The sequence below is a fragment of the Mustela lutreola genome, chromosome 14, assembly GCF_030435805.1.
Source record: "Mustela lutreola isolate mMusLut2 chromosome 14, mMusLut2.pri, whole genome shotgun sequence".
Classification (NCBI taxonomy): domain Eukaryota; kingdom Metazoa; phylum Chordata; class Mammalia; order Carnivora; family Mustelidae; genus Mustela; species Mustela lutreola.
Genome location: NC_081303.1, coordinates 10,691,439 through 10,714,005, shown reverse-complemented (window position 1 = coordinate 10,714,005; position 22,567 = coordinate 10,691,439). Strand labels below are relative to the sequence as shown.

The following is a 22,567-nucleotide window of genomic DNA, read 5'->3' as shown; positions in this document are numbered from 1 at the left end:
AAGCTCAGCACCTGATCTCTCCACGTGTCCCCACCCGCTCCCCGAGAGAAACGCAGAGATCCACCCTTGTCTCCCTTCTCTCGTGTTGATTAGGGAGACTTTCCAGGCCCGTGATTTCCTTCCTGACACAAAGGACACCGTCCCGTCCTGACTACCCAGCTGACCCTCTCAGTAGCTCCCGAACACCCCCAGCCAGGGTCTGCCCCCGACCCTTTCATGGTCTCCTGACTGGACACTGGCCACAAAGATGAGAGCTGCTGACATGGTTTACCCTTCGGTTTCTTCCAGGATTTTCTTCCCTGGAAGCCATCCCGTCCGAGGGGTGCAGGTAATGAAAGTCGGCAAACTACAGTTGCACCAAGGCATGTTCCCCCAGGCGATGAAGAACCTCAGACTGGTGAGTGTGTCAGGACCGTGTGTCCTTCTGCGGGGTGTACTGGGTCCACCGGTCACTAGGCTGCGTCCCTGTGACTTGTAGTGACTCTATGTACATGTACACACAAACACATGCCCATCATTGTTCAACATAACGACCAGCTCTGAGAAAATCTGATTTGGGATGTTTGTGGATTTCTGCGGTCTAAATGCGTGCACCGTGGCTGATCTCAAACTACCCATGGAAAATCGACCAGCTCCTAAAATTCATGACAATGTAACAGTCAGGTCTTAATAACGGGCACGAACTGACCTTCGGGACATCACTACACCTGTGCCCTACTCCAGGGGAGCAGGTCACCCTTCCCCATGCCGCCCCCACCCACCCCCACAGACCATAGTCCCTAATCTCCACCTGAGTCTCAGGCCAGCCTCCTGACCACCCCCGCCCAGAGCCCACCTTTGCAGCCCATACCCCCTTCTAGCCTCCCCTCCCTCTCCCCATGGCCAGCATACACTGAGCCGTGCCCTGCTGCCCAGGACACCTTGAACTTGATCACACTTGGGTCTTTACCAAGACATTTTCTCTACCATAAACGCTCTTCCACCCACCCCCGGGGCCTGGCAGGTTTTCACCCTGTACTCCTGCCAGTGTGCCGACGCTGCCCACAGAGCACTGGTCACACACAACAGGCCCGGCTCACAGGGGCTGCAGGCTCGGTTCCAAACCGCTGCCATGAAGCTAGTGTCACAGTTAAGAGAGGCTAGTGAAGTTTTCGGCTTCCCAGCGTCTATGGAAATTATGTTTATATGATATGTCTCGTCTATGAAGTGTGTCACAGAATTATGTTGAAAGAAAAATATATACGTAATTTAAAAATACTTTATTGCTTAAGAATGCTAACTGTTGTCTGAGCTTTCGGGGAGTCATAATATTTTTGTTGCTGGTGGCTGCTGACTGGTCAGGGTAGTGGGCGCTGAAGGTTGGGGTGGCCGTGGCAATTTCTTAAAATCAGACCACAACGAAGTTTGGCTCATCGATGGACGCTTCCTTACGTGAGGGATTTCTCTGGAGCATGCGATGCTGCTTGGTAGCATGGGACCCGTGGGAGAAATTCTCCCAGAGCTGGAGTCAGTCCTCTCAAACCCTGCTGCTGTCTTATCAACTTAGTTTATGGGATATTCCGAACCTTGGTTGTCGTTTCAACGATCTTCACAGCATCTCCAGCAGAAGTACATTCCATCTACGAAACCACTTTCCTTGCGCCTCCATGAGAAGCCACTTCATCCGTTCGGTTCCATCGTGAGGTTGCAGCCCGTCCGTCCCGTCCTCGGGCTCCGCTCCTGATGCTCGTTCTCCTGCTCTTTCCTCCCCTTCTGCAGTGACTTCCTTCCCTGAAGTCTTGAACCCCTCAGAGTCCTCCCTGAGGGTTGCAGTCAACTGCCTCCAAACCCCCCTGTGAATGTTGATATTTTGACGACTTCCCATGAATCACGGGTGTTCATAATGGCATCTAGAGTAGATGAAACAGAAAGGTGAATCCTTTCCAGAAGGCTTTTGATTTACGTTGCCCAGATCCATCAGAGGAATCACGCTCTGTGGCAGCTGTAGCCAAATGAAATGTAGTTCTTCAGTATTAAGACTTGAAAGTGCAAATTATTTCATGATCCATGGGCTTAGATGGATGTTGTGTTAGTGGTCATGAAAACAGGCCTAATCTCATTGCCCAGCTCCGTCAGAGCTCTTGGGTGCCCAGGTCCATTATCAAGAGGCCGGAATCTTTTGAAAGGAATCATTTTTTCCCTTAAGTAGTAGGTCAGAGCTTAAAGTCACCAGCTGCCTTAGTGCCTGAGAGTCAGCCTGTCCCTTGAAGGTTTCAAGCCAGGCATTGACGTCTATTCTGTAGCTGTGAAAGTTCTAGATGACCTCTTCTTCCAGTATAAGGCCATTTTGTCTCTATTGAAAGCCTAATGCTCAGTGCAGCCATCTTCATTTATTATCTTGGCTGGATCTTATGGATAACTAGCTCCGTAAGTTAGGTTAGGCTTTGGCTTGAGGGAATGTCGTGGCTGTTTGATCTTCCATCCAGACCGCTGAAACGTCCTCCATAGCAGGCTGTTTCACTTTCTTACCATTTGTGTGTTCACAGGAATAACACTTGTGTGTTCACAGGAATAACACTTGTAACCTTCAAGAGCTTTCCCTTTGCGTTCACAGCTTGCCTCACTGTTCGGTGCCTCCGCCGCCATCCCCTCTGCCTCAGTGTAGACACAGCTTCCTCACTCGCCTTAATAATTTCTGGCTTTCGATCTAATCTTCCTTTCACCTGGACACACAGCGGCTGTTAGAAGGGTATTAATTGGCCTGACTTCAGTATCATGTCTCAGGGAACAGGGAGGCCCGAGGAGGGGTGGTGGTGAGTGGCCAGTGGTGGAGCAGTCAGAACACACACCATGTCTATTATGTACATATTTATTATATGTGTCTTATATGGGCTTGGGCCATAGTGCCCCAAAACAACTACTGTGGTAACATCAAAGATCACAGATAGAGGCACCTGGGTGGCTCAGTCGGTTAAGCATCTGCCTTCCGCTCAGGTCAGGACCCCAGGGTCCTGGAATCGAGCCCGCATCAGGCTCCTTGCTCAGCGGGAAGCCTGCTTCTCCCTCTCCCAGTCCCCCGCTTGTGTTCCCTCTCTCACTGTCTCTCTCTCTCTCTCTCTCTCTCTCTGTCAAATAAATAAATAAATAAAATCTTTTTTAAAAAAAAAAACACAGATCACCGTAACAAATATAATAATGACCAAATAGTTGAACCATCACGAGAATCACCAAAATGTGACACAGAGACACAACGTGCACCAATGCTGTTAGAAAAATGGTGCCCGTAGACCTGCTTGACACGGAGTTGCCATGAGCCTTCTTTTTTTTTTTTTTTAAAGCTTGGTATCTGGGAAGCACAGTAACACAGTAAGACGCGGTATCCCATAGTAGGGACACCTGACGCCCGGGAGACCGGGTCTTTGCGGTTATCTTGGTGACCAGTTCAGTGCTGTACAAAGACCTGACAGGAGGAGGTGTTCCCTGTGGGAGGAAGGCGGGGAGGAGTCAGAGCGGTACCTGCGCTGGGAGCGCTAAGCGCCGAGAAACCGGGAGAACTGGGTCTGTGTTGGAATACAAGAAAGATGTTTATTTTCACCCTCTTCGTGAGCCTCCACGCCCCTGGGCTCTCTGCTGCCCCCGCCTTCCTACCCCTGCCGAGCTCCCTCCCACTCAAACCGTACCTTCCAGATGGAGAGCTGGTGTCCTCACGGGGTCCAGGTGTTGGCGGGTCCCAGGGAGACCCGATGTGTGAGGCTTCACACGGAGCCCCTGATACTTGAACAGGACCCCCTGGGCCACGGGGCCCTCGTCTGCAGAAGCGCTGCAGTGGAGAGATCCAAGCCGGCCCTCAGGTTGCTCGGGGAAGGCCCGGGGCTGGCTGGTCCCATGATAGGGGCAGCTACCCACGTGTGGAGGAGAAAAATCACAAATGCCTCAAAGACCCTTAAAAATGAAATTCCCTAGTGCTGGTTTTTTGCCTTTTTTTTTTTTTTTAATGATAGCCATGTTCCCTTTCCTGATCTTTTGTTGACATAAGCCCGTGGTCACCAGGAAGAACACTGAGATTCCTGAAAGCACACGGCTCGTCCTGTTCTTACCTTGTCCGACGGCTCTTCCCAGACGGGGAGGAACGCCTCGCCATCTCTCGCAGTCTCCGGGAAAACGTCCCTTTACTGGCCTGGCTAGTAGCTGGCCTCTAGTTGAATCCGTGAGGCAGAAGATACTTCCTGGGAGGGGCAGCCGTGAGAACGTTTTGACAAAAGTAATATGGGGGAAATGTCTCAAGTGCATCGTGTATCCAACCCAGGGTCACCTGCAATTTGTTTCATTAGAGCTCAAATTAACCCTTTCTATTTCTGTAGGACTAGAAAACACTAATACTGCTCATATGTAGGGGTGCCCGGGGGCTCAGTCCATTAAGGGTCCCGACTCTCGGTTTCGTCGGCTCAGGTCGTGATCTCAGGGTCCTGAGATCGCGGCCTGCGTCAGGTCGGGGCAGAGTCTGCTCCAGATTCTCTCTCCCTCTCTGCCCTTTTCCCCGCTTTCTCTAAAATAAATAAATAAACCTTTTAAAAAATTACTGCTCCTTACTTCTCTGGTTCCCACGACAGATGAGGTCACTGGGGCAGATGGTTTTGTTCCCTTTTGAAAGATGAAGGAGCTGGAGCGTGGAGACATTCTAGAGTCTGTCCAAAGTCATCCTTTGGGTGAGGCAGAGCCAGGACTAGTTTATTCCATTTAATTCAAATTAATTCAATTTAATGTGTGGATTAAATTCTTTCTTTGTCCTTCCAGTGCAGTGGGGGAGGCAGACATGCAAACAGGACATTAAAGCGCAGCTGGAATCCCAGGCTCTGTGCTCTCCCTGCACACTGGCCCGGTTAGGCAGATGGACTCGCTGGTGAGACTGAGCGTGCAGAAATCCCTGCAGGTCTGCTGAGTCCCTGATGTCAGCTGAGTGGAGAGTTAGGTCACCTCATTCCTTGCGTGAGGCATTATCGCCTCTGTGTGCACACAACTCTTGGAAGAAGCATCAGCTGCAAAGGCAGGAAGGCAGACAGATACCTGGAAGAGGATTTACAGGATCGCGTGGGCTGGGTGGATGCTGAAGCCATCCTCGCCTGCCTCACGGCCCTCTTTCTGCCCCTCTGCCTCCCCCCGGGCCCATTCCATGCTGCCTTCTTCACGTTCTTCTAGCGATGTTACCTCACCTCCAGAAGCTTCCTTTGTTAACTCTTTTAGCACCTCCTCCTCCTGGTACCAAAGGGAGGGCCCAGCATGGACCCTGACTACTGCCAATGGAAGATTCTCCAAGCAGCATCTGCCAGGTTGCCCCGAGGCCTGGGGTTAAAGCGTGGCCTGACCCCACGCGTCCTGTTTGGCTCTGGAAGTCGCTGAGGCTCTTGCCACGTTTTGATTATCAACCGAAATGCCCGTCCATGTTGCCCGGTGGGGAGAGCCCTCAGGTTTAGAGTGACAAGGGTCGCGCGAGAGTCCCATGACTCTGAATCCCTCTGAATAGAATTTTCTTTCTTTTACAATGAAGATAATCCCTACCCAGTAGAGTGGTTTGGAGAAGCAAATGAGGTAGCGTGTGAGGGGGTTTTGCCAAGGCCCAAGGATTCTGAGACTCTAAAGGATTTCTCTTGTTCTAGGAATCATTGTTCTGATGGTTTTTCCACCCTCTGGTCCCTTCCACACTTGGGTTTGTAGTTTGGGGTGATACGGCGTGTCCCCTGTTGAACAATTATGTTCTGTAACGGCTTCCCAGCGTTTCACATGGCATGTTCTCTCTCTCCTGGCTCCACCTAACAGATACACGTGCCCCAAACACAGCAAAATCTACTAAGCACGTGCTTGAATGAATGGAGTTTTTAATGAATGGAGATCTTTAAAAAGCTCTTCCCTGGTCCTGTCCTTTCGGCTAATACGTAAATGTAATATGTCTATGGCTGGTGGACAGATCCTGGCTAGACCTTAGCTGAGCATGACTAGCAGAGCGAGGCTTCGATCGCGCTCGTTCCAGTGTGTGGCGAGGGTTTTCTCATCCAACAAGCAGTCCTGGGACACCAGCTAGGTGTGTTGTAATTCCGTTCAGTTTTGATACCTTCCGCTCAGAGATAGCATCAGATGCCGCAAGTTAAGGGCTAATAATGATAATAATAATAATAATAATAGGAATAATGGCACTGTCTGGGGACGCAGCTTCCACCCTCTCTCAGAGCTTACCAGTCTAACCAGATCTCCACGTGTTCACCAACCTGGAAGCTCTTTAAACCCCAAACCTTTAAGGTTTTCATAGAGGCTCCATTAGTACCCAGGTATGATTGATTAAGTCATTTGCTGTTGGGGATTGATTTGGCCTCTAACTCCTCTTTGTTCCTCAGAGGTCAATCACGTGGTTGGTTTTCCTAGTAACCAAACCCATTCCGCCAGGTGCTTTCCGAGTTATTAACATAACAAGAGACACTTTTATTGCTTGCTGCACTTAGGAACTTCCAAGGGTTCTAGAAGCTCTGTGTCAGAAACTAGGATGAAGACCAAAGATACATCTGTCTTGTTACAAATTATGATGTCAAACAGAGGGCCAGGCGGGACATGGCCATCATCACATACAGGGCCAGGCAGGGCATGACCACTGCTTTGCAAGCCCACAGGACCTGGGAGCCTAAGAGCAGGCTGGTTTCATCCTGCAGAAAGCCTCTCTTCCTGAGTTTTCTTAGGGCTCAGGTATTCCGAGAGGGAAAAGGGAAGATCTGTTCTCCGCCTTTTGATACTGATGTTTTCTTAGATATTCTTTACTAGAGACTCTGAAAATAATAGGATGAAAGAACTTGAAAAGGGTTTCAAAGGCTGATTTTGGAGCAGGAGTGAGAAAGGCTTCAGAAGCAGAAATTGGTTGCAGATCCCATTAGGCCAGCCTCCTCCGGGGAAGGGATCCACTTAGCCCACCGCTGGCTTGGTTTAGCCTTTCATCTCCACTGGGCTCTGCTGAAATGCTTCTGACTGCTGCCACAGGCCAGTCCTGGGGTCCCTGTGCAGTGTTTCTCTCCTCCTTTCTCTAATCTGTTTTCATTCCTTTCCATTCATTTTTGGAAGAATTTTGTTAGCCACTAACTTGACTTCTTGGAGCTCGTGGGCAACCCTCTTGGTCTGGGCTGTCTCATCAGTGAACCTGTTTGTTTCCTGGGAGCTCTGGCTGCTGACTCCCTCACCCTGGGCTAAGCTGGCCAAGCTGAAGCAGCTTGGAAAACACCAGACTTCTTCCCCTTCGGTAATCATTTTTTATTTAGATGTAAATTGTTTACATTACACTGTCATGTTCCTTTCCCTTTTCATTTCATTTTGATGACGCATTTTACATTTTGAGGATCTTTTTTAGCTTTTGTTGGGCCTGAGCAGGGGGCGCAGGCCACAAGCCCTGGACGTTTCTCTCATTCTCACAGAGCTGTTAGCTACTCAGACACATCCAGGGAAAGCTCAAAGCACAACCATATGGGTCTCTTTCTACTCCAGCTTACCCCCTAAATTTAAGGCCCCCCAAATGGCTGATTTAAAACATACGGTTCTGTGATTCCCATTCCTTCATCTGCTACAATGATTCTTAACCTCTTTGATCACATGCTTATTTTTGAATCGGATAAGAGCCACTGACTCACTGGAGAAAAATGTACATACACCCAACACTGGGTAGGGATGGGGGATTCAGGGACTCCCTAAAGCCCCTCCTTGGACTCTGGAAGTCCCCCTGGCCTCTGGATTAAACAGCTTTCTTCTAAATGTGTAATATCACACCGTAGCCTGGGAGCAGGTGGGGTGGAGAGAGGAAGGACAGAATACAGCAGGGCGTGTTGCACCATAATCATCAGGCATGTCTCGTAAGAGTTATTTGAATGCCCCAGACTCTGATACATATGAATGCCCCCTACGAATCTCCAAATAGAGAATATTAGTATCAAGTATGTTTCTGAACCAAAAAAGAAGTTAAGTAACAGAACGGTCAGTAAAATGAAAGCATAGTGATTATGTCCTATTAAAGGAAACAAACAGAAATTTACCTGCCGGAAAGTGGAAGCCCAGTACGAGTAAGAAGCCAAGTGGGGGATCTGGACTTTTATCTCCACCTGGCATAAAAGGTATTTTCTCCCGATTATTGCCTCTTCCTTCTCCTACTGGGGTACTGTCAGAGAAAGCCAGCTAAAACAGGAGGTTTAAGTAAAATTCAGAATCTCAACCAAATATACAGAATGTCCAGATTTCAACTGCAAATCACTTGTCTTACCAAGAACCAGGAAGATCTCAATCTTAATGGGCAGCGCGGGGGGCGGGGGGGGGGGTGTTGGGGGCGGAGAGAATCCACAGATCCTGACAGAGGTTTTAAAGCAGCCATTACAAAAATGCTTCAGTGAGCAATTATGAACACCCTCCAAACAAATGAAAAAAATAAGAAAGTCTCCGTAATAAGATAGAAAATATAAAGAGGATGTAGGAGCTCGGGTCATGATCCCGGTCCTGGGGTCGAGTCCTGAGTCAGGCTCTCTGCTCAGCAGCAAGTCTGCTTCTCCCTCTTCTCTCTCTCTCACCTCTCTCGCGCTCTCTCTCAAATAATTTTTTTAAAAATCTTTGAAAAAAAGAAAATATAAAGAAGATACAAATAGAAATTTAAGAATTGGTAAATACAGTTACCAAAGTAAACAGACTGGTGCTTTACAACAGAATGGAGAGGTCCGAGGAATGAGTTAGTGAACGTGAAGATAGAACAATAGAAGTAGGTCCTCAATCTTGTAAAACAGAGGAAACGACTGAATAAAAGGTAAAATGGAACAGAATTCCAGGGACCCATGGGACCAGTAACAAAGATGCAACATTGGGAGCCCCAGAAGGAAGAAAAAAGAAGGCAAGAGGAAAGAGTACATGAAGAGATAATGGTGGAAGCATTCGAATTGGAAAGAAAGAAACAAAATTATCTCTGTTCACAGAGAACATGATACTATATGGAGAAACCTCTAAACATTCCACAAAAATAACCCATTAAAACTAACAAATTCAACAAAGTAGCAGGATATAAAATCAACATGCAAAAGTCGGTTGTGTTCTTATATGACAATCCAGAAAGGAAATTAAGGAAACATTTCCATTTATAATAGCATTTAATAGAATAAAATACTTGAGAATTAACAATGGAGGTGACAGGATTATATACTGAAAACTATAAAACATTGCTGAAAAAATTGAAGACCTAAGTAAGTAACATTCTTTGTTTTTGATTGGAGGACTGAACATTGTTAGATGCCAGTATTACTCAAGGCCATTCATAGAATGAGTGCAACCTCTATCAAAATCCCAATGATTTTTTTCCCTAGGAATAGAAAACTCTATTCTAAAATTCATGTGAAACTTCAGAGACCGCCAAGAGACAAAACAGTCTTGAAAAAGAAGAAAAAAGTGGAAGGTTCACACCTCCTGATTTCAAAATTTACTACAAAGCTTACAGTAATCAGAAGAATGTGATACCAGCAAAATGATGGCCATATAGACCAATGGAAAAGGATAGGTAGCCCAGAAGCAAATTGTCACATGTATGTTCAAGTGATTTTTGACCAGAGTACCAAGACCACTTAATGGGAAAAGGACCGTCTCTTCATCAAATGATGTTGGGAAAACTGGATATCCATGTGCAGAAGAATGAAGTTGGGTCCCTGCTAATACTGTTTTTAAAAAGTAATTCAAGGGACGCCTGGGTGGCTCAGTTGGTTGGGCAGCTGCCTTCGGTTCAGGTCATGATCCCAGCGACCTGGGATCGAGTCCCACATCGGGCTACTTGCTCGGCGGGGAGCCTGCTTCTCCCTCTGCCTCTGCCTGCCATTCTGTCTGCCTGTGCTCGCTCTCTCCCCCTCTCTCTCTCTGATAAATAAATAAAATCTTTTTTTTAAAAAAAAGGTAATTCAAAATGGAGCAAATACCTAAATATAAAAACGGAAACTATAAGACTCTTAGAGGAACACATAGAGGAAAAATTTCATGAAATTGGATTTAGCAATTTCTTGTATATGACACCCAAGGCACAGGCAACCAAAGACAAAATGAACAAACTGGAGGGCTTCGGAATTTAAAAGTTTTATGCATGAAAGGGCACAATCAACAGCAACCCACAGAATAAGACATTTGTCCAAATCATGTATCTAATAAGGGATTGATATCCAAAAAAACAGCCCAATTAAAAAGTGGGCAAAGGGGGCGCCTGGGTGGCTCAGTCACCTGAGTGACTCTTGACTTCGGCTCAGGTTGTGATCTCAGGGTCATGAGATTGAGCCCAATGTCGGGCTCCGTACTCGGTGTGGGATCTGCTTGGGATTCTCTCTCCCTCTCCCCCTGCCCCTCCCCATGATCACTCTAAATAAATAGATAAATAAGTAAATATTTTAAAAGTGGGCAAGGACTCAATGAGACATTTCTTCAAAGAAGATAGATGGCCAAAAAAACAGATGAAAAGATGCTTCTCCAAAAAAGAAAAAATTTATGGTAGCTCTCAAAAAAAAAAAAAAAAAATTATAAAACCCTCCACCCAATAGTAGCAGAATACATTCGAGTGCCTGCAGACCATATACGACCACATGCTGGGCCATAAATAAGTCTCAGGGAGGATAAAAGGATTCCGGGGGCCCAGAGTAAATGCTCTGACCACGTAGAATTAAATTAGAAATCAGTAACACGGTAATTGGAACAAAGCCAAATCCACTCCACTGTCTTCTTTCCGGGACTTGGTTTGCCCCTAGAATTAATCTAGTGCAGTCTCTTCCTTATTTAATTAAGGAAACTGAGGCACAGGGAGGTGACATGACTTCTTCAGGGTCTCTCAGATGCTTGATACATACTCATTGGATTGATTAGTTAAATCTGGCAACACAGAGCAGTCCTTTTATTACCAGTGGGAGGCTCAGTCCTGAGCTCACCACCTCTGTAACCCTCCGGAGGTCCCCTTGGGCTGTGCTGGTGCTTTTCTCCCCTGGACACCCAGTGCCTCACAGCTCCCTTGATCACAGACTGTCCTGCTCCAGTTCTTTCTCCTTCTTGTGCCAGAGCTCTTCCCCGGGGAAGGCCAAGTCTTACTCAGTAGAGCTGCTTAGACAATATTTAGTGAATGAATGGAGCCACGTTTTCAGTAAGTCTCGCCTCTGGTGGAGTGGGGATGAGTTGGGCAGACGGGTCCTTCCCGTGGATCCTAGTTATTGAAGGTGTAGATCAGAGAAAAGCCAGCAGGGGCGCTGCTGAGCTGAGGCGTGTCATCAAAGGTGCTGGACTCTTCTGCTGCCCATTGGAAAGAGCTCTTGTTCTGGAACTACTGGATGTGTTGCAGGTCCGGCTTCTTACATTTCCTACTTCGGATGCCTTAGACCAATTCCCCTCCCCTTCCCCTGCTCAGCTTTCAACCTGAGACGTGCAGAGTAAGAAAACTTGCCTTTTTTCCCTCTTGTAGTGTGATTCCAGAGGTTCTTATCAGGCATCCATTTCTTCTCCCTCTGATTTTATATCCATATTTAAATCATGCTTGGGGAAGTCATTTATTGGATTCCCTCAGGCTCAGGGTAGAGAGTATATGAGATCCTTGATAAGCTTAATATATTTGTATTAAAAATTAATAAGCAAGCTATTGTTTGCAGCATTAACTCATAATTTGATTTAATGTATTTAATATAAGACCACAATTTTAAAATTACTCAAAAAGATGTGATAAGACTGCCATCAGTCCTGGGACCCTGTCTTTATCCCGGAATGAACCACGCGATCACGCAGCAGACAGGGAGTGCTGCTGTCTCCTGGTTGACATTTCGAGGCAGTACCCGTGTAGCGGTCCCCTCGGAGGCTTCAGATGTGTCCTCGGCGGAAGATGATGTGGAGGCTCTTTTTAAATGCTACTATTGAAAAAAATAGAGTATAATGGGAAGAGATAAGCTTTTCCCAGTGTGAGCCGGCTTCAAGTTTCTGTTTCTCTAATCTGTTTTACATACTGCTGCAGGAGATGAAACCCAGATTGTCCTTTCTGGAGTGTACATGTGGGGAGGGGGGGTAGGAGGGTCTGAGCGAGGGGAGCCACAGAGCTACAGGAAACCATTGCTCTGCTTGGTCAGGGGTTTACTGTAACTTTATTTTGGAGGGAAAAGCCCTCTTCTTCTTCCCATTGAGCTGAAGGGTTGCGGCCCCCCATGGAGAGCCATGCCTACAGCCACGGGGCGCTCTCGCCCTGCATCACTGAGAACTGGTACCCCAGCTCACCTGTCCGCCCGCTTGACGCCCAAGACGAGGACCACATGTGCTCCCTCAGCAGGGCTGAGTTTCCACTCCCCTCCTGTCTCTTCACCCCCCGGAGTGACACGTCACTCACACACATGTGGAAGACGGTTGCTGCCAGGCTTTGCACAGTACCGAATCCTACTTCTTTCTTTGGTTTCTCTCCTGTTCTCTTCTGCTCCATCCATCACTTATAAAATGATCAAGTCTGCTTGTTAATTGTATCTATATTTAGTTTCACCTTCTAGATGAATGATGTCAGTGTTTTTTCAGTTTCTTCAAGTCGGTCCTCTCGCCCAGCTCTACCCTTTGGGTCCTCTCTGCTTCTCGCCCCCCCGTGGATAAAATCTACTAATCTTAGTGTCTCGGATCTTGTACGTTAACGCTCAGGGGTCACCCCCTGCCCCAGCCGTTGCTTCCAAGGCTGCATTCACCACCAAATAAAGAGAACACAGAGCACCATCAAAGCATCTTGACTAGGAGGACCCTGCGATCCCTCTGGGTGTCTCAGAAGCCACGTCTAGGTTTAGGGGAGTCCTGGGTTGAGTCCTGAAGAGTCCACGTTCACCCCGCACCAACCTCTCAGACCACACTGTGAGGGCTTTGGACACCATAGCCCTTGTGGCCCCTCTGTAAGGGAGCAGGTGTGGAGGCGTGGGAGTGAGGCTGGAGACCGCTGCGCACTTCCCCTTCCTGCCTGTGGCTCCGTAATTCCAGAAGCCTCCTGCAGAGGCTCAGGCTCTGTCTTGCTGTAAGACAAGCAGGAAAATTCTGGATCTGCCACAATTTACTTCAGCTCTTGAGGAGGAGACCCGATTTCTAAAGTAGAAGAAAGTGAAACTTCTAACTGGAAAAAAAGGCCGGAAGGAAGGAAGATTGGAGACTGTACTATGTTTAAACATGTGCAAAGCAACCTCCCCTCGACAGAGCGCTAGGACAAAGACATTTGTCATTTGACGCCTGAGTCAAATGTACAGAACATCCGTGAGGGAAGGAACCTGGAGAAATATGGCCAGGAGCGCCCGGGAAGCTGGTGTGGGGGGCGGCGGTCCTGGGCAACAGGACCAGCCCACGATCCAGCAAGGGGGTCCCCAAGGCGGACAGGATGGAGGCGAGCTCTCCCAGGTCAGGCCTGACCTGTTTCCAGACTTCCTGTGTGTGAGGCCCGGTGGAGGGTTATTTTCCTTTATGCAAAGACGTTTGTAGGCTGCGCTTCCAGCCCATTCATCTTCCTCCGCCGGATCCCAGAGACGTTGGGCCCTCTGCTGAGTAGAAGGGAAGAGAACATCCAAGCGAGCTTTCAAGTAGGAGGATTTCCCACGAAGGACTCAAAGCAGCTCTCTGATCTCCAGCCATCTGCTTTCAAACAGCTCTGCGCCTCAGACCATCAGGTGTCTAGACCCTCTGAGCACCCAGAGTCGCGCCCCAGGTGGGAGGCAGGAGGCCATGAAACAGGGCCCATTTGTTCCCAGACTGGATCCAACGTTTGTTTTTGATCTCCTGTCCCGAGGGACCTCATGGAGCGGGCTGCCTGCAGGGTGGCGAACCACGCCCCCCCCACCCCCCTGCCTCGGATGTCCTTGCCGACACCGTACACCCACGGGACTGACCCACTCAAGTTCATCCGAACCTTCAGGGTTTGCCAGCTGGGATGTCCCCGGGGTTTGGGCCTGCCTGTCTGCAGGTCACATCTGGACTCCATGCACGCTGCTGCTCTCTGCTAGGTGGAGAGCAGAGCCTGAGCTGGCCCAGCTTCCTCTCCCTTTCTCTCTTCTCTCTCTCTCAGCAGCTACAGCCAGACCCTCTGCCTGCCTGTTTGCCTTCCGTCCAGCCTACAGAGGACTTTTTTAAAGAGGCAGGAGAAGGCAAGGGAAGCAGTCCTGGGTCTGACCACTTAGCTGCCCTGGGTTTCCTCCCTGCAGAATGCAGGGCTCTGAGATGTGACCATGTGGCTTTCCAGCTCCGCCGTCTCTGGCTGCAAAGCTCTTCCTACCCAGGAGTCCCTAGGAATTGAGCTTAAGCAAATATTCTGCAAAGGCAAAATATATTATAAATTGGAAGAGCTACAGTATGTCATTTTTTGTTGTTGTTGTTAAAAATCGGAAGTGATCTACATTTCTGAGAGTAGCTTAGTGAATGAATGAGCGTCTGTAAACATGATGGGATTAATTGTACATGACCATTAAAGTGGTAATTATGCTGGCTGTAAATTAACATTGAATAATAGAAAGTGGCTCTTGTTTGTTGAGAGCTACGGTGTCAGTCCTTCTCAGCCTCAAGAGCACATTTTGTGAATCACACGGGTGAGGTCTGGGCATTGGGGTCTCTTTCGAGGCTCCCTGGTTGATAGTACTGCACACCCAAGGCCAAGAGCCAGCCTGCCAGCAACTTCTCTGGGTGGGTCCTTAACGACCACCAAGCCTTGTCTTTGCACATCCAAGTTGAGACGGGGGGGGGGGGGGGGGGGGGGGGGGGGGGGGGCGCTCAGTGCTCCCTTCCTGCTCGCCCCCTAGTGGGCAGTGCGGGTGATACTGTTTGTTTCTAATTTACTGACTGGAAAAGTACCATCGCCCTGTAACAAGCCATCCCCAAACTTACCAGAGTAGAACAACCGCTGCTTTATGAGACCCGCAGATCCTTTGGGCTAGGAATTCCTACATCACCATAGGAATCTCTTGCCTCTTTCCCGCAATGTCTTGGGTTTCAGCTGGAAAAACTGGAATTTGGCTACCTTCCTGCTAGCGGCTGGAGTCATTTCGGACGCCGTGTGTGTGTGTGTGTGTGTGTGTGTGTGTTTTAAGTCATCTCTGCACCCAGCATGGGGCTCACACTCATGACCCTGAGACCAAGGATCGCGTGCTCTTCTGACTGAGCCGGCCAGGGGCCCCTGGACGCGTCTTTATGCGTATGTGTGGTGTGGAGGCCAGGATGATGGGGAAGATGCACTCCATGGGGGCCATCGGCCAGAGCCCTGCGACTGGCCTCTCCGCGGCTGGGGCTTCTCAGCACGAAAACTCACAGCTCCGGGAGCAAACATGATCGTAAGCAAGACCTTCCTAGCCTCGTCTTGGAAGTCAGTCACGCTCCTTACACTGTCCTCTGGTTATTGAAGTGGTCGCAGGCCCACCCAGATTTCAGGAATGTTAAGGAGGCAGGACTGAGAGGACTTTGTGACAGACAACGGAATGTGGCAAGTGAAGGAAGCAGTTGTCCGAATGCTTTTGCTTCATGTCGTGGGACATGAGAAGAAGACACAGAAACACGCAGCTCGCCATCCCAGCGCAGGAAGAGGAGCGCTAAATGCTTCACACAAAAACGAGATCTTGAAGTGGTGGCAATGTGGTGTTTCATCTTTGATATTAATCGTTTTTAGTAGCTCTTCTCAAACCTAACTCCCCACTGAACCTCTTCACCGACAACCCCTGAAGATCCTTGTTGGAAACCACACCCCCACGGGACTCAGGTCTTAAGCACGTTCTCCAGACACCCCGTGAAAAATTCGCCCTGTCCCTTACTGTGTGGCTTGGGGAAGCACAGTGCTGCTCTCGCTGTGGACTGCACGGTTCACCCCACTAGGATCACGGGATCCAGATGAGCAGGCAAGAGGCCCATCAAGATGTTGCCGGGTGGACCGGGGAGCCCCCCACCGCCCCGAACCGGAGGCCTCCACCCAGCCCATCCCCAGCGTGTGGCCAAAAGCTCTTGGTCTCATTGCGAGAAAGAATTCAAGGACAGACCAGACCCAGCGGTTGAGTGGTGCAAGTAGTAGGTAAGTTTACGAAAGCGAGTGTAGACTCCTGAGACTAGAGCAGGTGAGCTCCAGGGAGAGCTGCTTGCACTGGGGTGTGGGTCTCTATCTTACGACACTTCTTACCTCCAGGAGAGGATTTCTTGGGAGCAGCCTTTCTTGACTTTCCTCCCTTACTTGGTCAGGGTTTCCAGCCTTCTTTGTCTTGGGCCTGTCTGGTTTGAGCTAGCTTCTTGTGGCTCCATTTTGGACTGTTGCCAAGAGGGGTCTCAACCACCACCCCTCCCCCATAGCCGCCCCTGACGCCCCCTTGGCAGGCCTCCAGGCATCCTATTAAAACCTAACTCACTGCCTCCTCTGACATAATCTATCTTCTTTCTTCCCCCTTTAGGCTTTTGATATTATGAGAGTGACCCACGGCAGAGAGCACAGCCTGATTGAAGATTTGATCCTGCTTTTAGAAGAATGTGACGCCAACATAAGAGCATCCTAAGGGCTCTGGCAGAGGGAAGGGCAGCTTCTGCCCGTACCGGACGCCTCGCAGAGCTCACACACCCCACGCCGCCGTGTGAGCCTCCCTCCTGGCAGTGCAGTTCTCTGTTCATGTGAAAAACAAAGGAAGACATACATTGTGCAAATCACAAGAAGCGTTAGCTGTAGAGAAGCACAATTACAATAAATAGAAAAAATGTGGTTGAAAATGCCATCTGGTAACCGTGGCTTCCTCACTGGTGACTTCAGTGTTGAAGAGCTCAACATTCTCCAGGGGAAGGATAGAGAGTTCTATTAAAAGCATGACAGTACAAGCTGTAACTTTCTCTTTGGATATCTGTGGGGATAATTGGATTAAAAATCAGTGTTTTCTCAAGCAAAAGCTTATTGTCTGTTTTGTCAAGAAAGCAGAGTTTCGGATGTTTTCTTTACTTAATATAGTAAGTGACACGCATATTCCTTACTTACTCCCAAATACGTCTCTGATACAAACGTGGTGTTCCGCATCCTAGAAAGAAGTCATTTTAGGGGTTACTAGAAAAGCACTGACGTCTTAATGGAAAAGAAAAAAAAAGTCTCAAGTGTCTCACGGCTCTTTGTGTAACTCTTCTGTGCGTTTTGTACCATTTTGTACATGTCACGCTTTTTCTTTTCTTGGAGTCTGTTCCGTCATCCTTATATCTGTGGCTTGGCCATGTGACGTGCGCCCCAAAGCTCCGTTATCCTAGATCCCAGCTCAAAACAGATGTTTTTGTTTCTTTTTCCTGTCTACCTGCTTTTCTACCTTTCTGTGCTATTCAAATTTGGGGAAACTTTTCCTCTGGGGGGAGTAAAGGGGGTGATTTCTTCTATGGCTCTGTGACCCTGTGAGCAGTTTTGTCCCTCCTACGTGGATGGGTTCGGGCAATACTTAGGTAATGAGGGAGGCTCCAGCCACCCCCGCCTTATTTTACAAGCAAGGAAAGGAGGTACTTACTAGGTGTGGCGTCCTGTTCCCCAGTCCCCAGGATCCGCCCCGCCCTCACAGAAGGAGCGCCGAGGCCACGCTGGGCACGGGCCACTGTCAGAGTAATACACAGACGCCTGTTCGAGCTGGAAGGGACCAGCCTCACTTGGCAGCTAAGTCTGACTGCCAGAAGCCAGAGTCGACATGCTGAACGCCTGGCGATCGCTTCGATCGTGGAGACGGGCACGGTGTCCGGCTCCCGGGTACATTCCGCAGGCTCTCCGTCAGCCGCTTCTGCTGGCCTAGGCGTGGCTCATGGCCTGCGGTTGCCTGTGGGTCAGCCGGGGAAAAGAGGGTGATGGGGTCGTGAAGCTCACTGGGTTGCCCAGCCTCATTCATGTGGCAGCAGGGTGCCAGGAAGAGGAAGCAGGCGAGCCTCAGCAGGCAAGTACTTCCTGTGTCTGCTGGCTTTGACTTTGCCAGTATCCCATGGGCCAAAGCCAAGCCCAAGGCCAGCCCAGAACCGGGGTTGGATAGAGCCTCCTCGCAGCCATCCTATTGCAAGGGCATGAGACTGTGGAGAGGAAGATAGTGTGACCATCAAGGCAATCCACAGAGCAGTCCTGTGTTGGTGTTCCAGAACATTCCGTGAATCAGATAACATTCATAGACCTTCTTTCTGGAAAACCATATCCACCCAAACAATTTGCTCTTAGGATCAGGGACCCTTGAACTCCCGGTGGCCCATCAGTGGGCTCCCCGGAGTCCTTCACCTACCAAGAAGTAGACTTGTCACCTTTCAGAATCACTTACAGGAATTACACTGGTTCGTCATTTTAAATTCATCAGAGGAAAAGAAAAGCCCTAACAGAAGGCGTGGGTGGTCCCGCACCGGCCAGAGGAGCGGGGTTCGCCGCTGGAACCCTGTGTTCGCCGGGTTTCAGAGTGAAATTTATCAGTCGGTGATGGTCCTCGATAAAGCGATTTGCCGTCCGCCTCCTAGAGAAAGTGGGAGAGGCTTTTAAACCCCTCTGGGCCCCCTTCCCGCCATCTGAGGGAAGGTTCCCTCAGGAGGGAGGGGCTCGGCTTGTGTCGGCTTCTAATAGAAGCAGACATTCAAGCAGTGGTAACCGTGTACCCCGCATCTGTACCACAAAATAATTTGGGGGAAGGGGACGGGGAGCGAAGTGTTAAGTCTCTGTCACTGTGGCGGAGGATTTATGGTCACCCCGGCCGCCATGACCGTGATTTCATTAATCCATCGTCCCCGGAGCAGTGGGCTTTTTGCACATCAGTAACTTGACGCCATTAGTTGCTCCTCTGGGATGAGAACACATTTAAACTGAAAATGAGCACACCGGGCATGATTTATAGGCCGGCGGTGTGGATGCCAAGTGTGCACGGAGGAAGGCCGGCTCCGTCCAGCCAGGCCAGGATGCTGGGCAGCAGAGGGCGGCCAGCGCGACACGACGCCACAGGGCCATGGACCACAGAGGGCCCCCCTGGCTTTGCAGCTTCACCGCAGGGATAACAGGGAAAGGCCTTCGTGGGGGCCCACTCCGGAGTCGGGTCTTGAGAATTCTCCTCTGGCCCCGTCAGGAAATGACGGTACACTCAGTCCAAGGAGCCCATGGGGATGCCCCAGGGAGAAGGTTCTGGGCGTTATCTTTGGAGCATCATAAAATCATCTCAGGAGCAGTCCTCAGCAGAAGCTTCAGGAACGCACCGGAGCCCTCCTTTTACGTAAGGTCTGTAAGAGATGGGCCTGGTGGAGAAGGGCCAGCAACACCCCCCTTCCCCCAACCCCTCACTCCCAGTGTGGGACCGTCCCTTAACCTTTCAAGCTTTGGATGCGTCAGAATGCTGTGGTCTCGCAGTCCACCTGGTCCACGCCGATTCTGAACATCAGAGACCGGTTCTCTGCCCGCGCACTCAGCTCCGCACCACCGTCACCCCCACCAGTCTTCAGCACAGAAACTGAGGCACTGGCTCTCTCCTCTGACAAAGGTCTGTCCATGCATCCTCTGAAGGCCATTTTCATTCCTGATCTCTTCCCGGGCTCCTCACGGGTCCCAGCACCTCATCCCTCACCCCTGCAAAGACCTCCTTATCTGTCTCACCCCTCCTTTCTCTGTTCTCCATCAGAGCTGCCAGAGGCACCTTCCAGAAATGCCCACTTCCTCAACTCTTAGAGCCCCTCCGCTCTAAAGCTGGCAGTGGTTCCCGATTGCCACTAGGCTCAAAGTTCAGTCTTCAGACTGGCATCTGTGGTCCCAAATCACTGAATCTTAGACTTCTTGGTACCCCCATGCATCTGCCACTCTAGCTGGACCAGTACGTGGCCCCCACCCGGCTTCAGTCTCCTGAATCGTGTCCTCTTGTTGGACAGGCCCTCGTTTGTTCGAACTGACCTAATCCCTTTTCTTCTCCGTCTCTCTCTCGATCTTATCAGTCCTCAGAGACTTAGCCTGGGCCTCCGTCCTCCTGTTTCTTTCTTTCTCTCTAATTGAAATACAGTTGAGTCCGTAACCATAATTCTTCTATGTGACACTCAAGTCCTATCAGCTTTGGCTATTGGGATTTTCTTCAGGTTAAATGTCTTGTGTGTTCCTATCATTTTGGAAACACTTTTCTACTCTGAGGTACAGTGAAATGTTTAGGGCTCACATTATACTTTCCCACTCTGGACTGGTAATTAGCCATTCTTTACGAAGCCCTGGTCTTGTTTGGTGAGGAATGGTATCCAGGAACCCTGATCCCCACACTGTGTTTGCTTGTTGCTACGCAGTGACGCTCTTTTCTAGACCTTTTAAAAAATCATGAGTTTGGGGCACGTGGGTGGCTCAGTGGGTTAAAGCCTCTGCCTTTGACTCAGGTCATGATCCCAGGGTCCTGGGATCAAGGCCCGCATTGGAGCCTGCTTCCTCCTCTCTCTGCCTGCCTCTCTGCCTACTTGTGATAGCTTTCTGTTAAATAAATAAATAAATGAAAAGTCTTAAAAAAAAAAATCATGAATTCACACTGAACCTGTCGGTTAAAATCCAGCACCTGGGGTGGTTCCTCATTTCCCGCCTTCGTATTGGTACCTCTCTCATAAACACAAAATAGGCTGGAAATTATTAAACCACAACCACTACCAACAGCAGACCGATGGAGTAAAATCTTTTACTTTTTTTTCTAAGATTTTATGCCCTTAGCAAAAATGTATTGTCACAACACTATGTTTGAAAGTTTAAAAGTTTAATTATTCTTTTCATTGTGGTTATGTCATCAGTTTGATACCCAATTAGATTTTTTCTATCCAACTTTAAGGTTTTCCCCTCTTACTGCTTTATGTTGGTATGTAAAAATCAATATAAATACACAATATATATTAACATACATTTTCCAATTACTAATAACACCACAATGAATAACCTTGTGCATATGGGGGTTTTTTTGTGTGTGTTGGTGGAGATGACTCGTTAGGGTAATTTCCCAGAAGTGGAATGACTGATCCAAGGGTAAGCGCATATGCCATTTTATTAGGTACTGTCAGTTTACCTTGGGAGGGGTTATGTAACAATGCCTGCTTCCCCTCAGTCTTGCCACTAAGGTGGGTTTTTCTGCTTTTGAATTTTTTGCCAAGCTGATGCATATCTCATTGTACTTTTAATTTCCTTATTGGTGAAGTTCGATGTCTTCAAACATTTAAAACCTTTTTGTCTAATTTCTTTAGATGAACCCTACAGGTCTCTTATCATCTTTCTATCCGATTCTTTGGTCTTTTTTTTTTTTCCTTATCTTTAGTTGTCTCTAGATTAGGAAGATTTTCCTAATTTTCTGTAAAATTTAGTCTCTCAGTTTGCCACTCATTTTTTGACTTTGCTTTAATATTTTGCCCTGAGTTTCTTTGAAGAGCGTTTTCCAAAAACACTCTGTAAGAAATCTACTCCAGGGTAAACCAGGGTCCTATTGGAAAGTTACAGTAGCATCACCAACCTTCCCAGCTGGTCCTTGGCTCTTTTTAATTACTATTATTTATTTAAATTCAATTAGCCAACATATCATTAGTTTTTGATGTCATGTTCTGTGATTCCTTAGTTATGTATAACGTCACGTGATGTGATGAGCACTGGATGGCCCTTAATTCTTAGCTGCTCCTGAATTGAGTGGATATTTTAAAAAACCGTTTTTCTGCTGCCCATCCTATGATCTCCCTATCTTCAGCCAGCACCTTGCCTACTCGAGGCTCTTTACCTGGCGGGTGATTCAGTGTACTGTTCCTGAGCCGTCTGGGTCCTTCGTGGTCTTGCATTTTGGGGTTGCCTTAATGTTCCCTTAAACTAATTTCCATGTTAAAGCAGCCCCTGGCTGAGACGTGGTCCTCCTTACCCACTATATGACAGCAGTTGGATCCTGGGATTCAGTCTTTCCAACAAGAACAGTAGCGCGCTGCTTTGCCTGTTGATTCAGAGGCATGATGAGTCCCAAATGGCTGTAAGGTCATGTCAGTTTTCACAACGATGGAGCCATTGTTGTGTTCCCTGGAGGAATCCTGTCTCCTTTAGAAACGAAGACATATAAACTAGAAGATCTCAAGGGCACAGGAATAGGAAGCAAAAATTGCACAAATGCATCATTAGCTGTGATTGTGAGAGAAAAGTATTTATAGCTCCATTTAAAGATAAATGCCAACCTAGCATATTAAAAGTAACTGTAGAATAAAGACAGTAAGCATCCCAATTGTGCTTCCCACAAGTACTTTCCTAGGACCTAGTAGATGAATTTCATTCTCTAATCATCTTTTAAAAAATATGTTTATTATGTTTTTTATTGAAATATAGTTGCAGGGTGCCTGAGTGGCTCAGTGGGTTAAAGCCTCTGCCTTTGGCTCAGGTCATGATCCCAGGGTCCTGGGATCGAGCCCCGCATCGGGCTCTCTGCTCCATGGAGGGCCGGCTTCCTCCTCTCTCTCTGCCTGCTCATCCTACTTGTGATCTCTGTCTGTCAAATGAATAAATAAAATCGTTAAATATATATATATAGTTGACACACAATATTACATTAATTTTAGATGTACACCTCGTGATTCAACAATTCTATACAGCTGCTCTGCTCACCACAACTGTAGC

General features: G+C 48.5%; 1 protein-coding gene across 2 annotated transcripts in view; it reads left to right on the top strand.

Moving 5' to 3' along the window:
• The window catches only part of SMYD3 (SET and MYND domain containing 3), a 778,929-nt gene that overhangs the window by 696,250 nt on the left and 60,112 nt on the right, over positions 1-22,567 (top strand). The window contains exons 11-12 of one of the 2 annotated variants that reach the window (XM_059144971.1): positions 289-397; positions 16,407-16,889. In XM_059144971.1, coding sequence (XP_059000954.1) covers positions 289-397; positions 16,407-16,508 — 211 coding nt within the window. In that variant the 3' untranslated portion in view covers positions 16,509-16,889. Of the gene's footprint in view, positions 1-288; positions 398-16,406; positions 16,890-22,567 lie in introns of those variants that run through there. The other variant, XM_059144970.1, reaches the window with a different exon arrangement.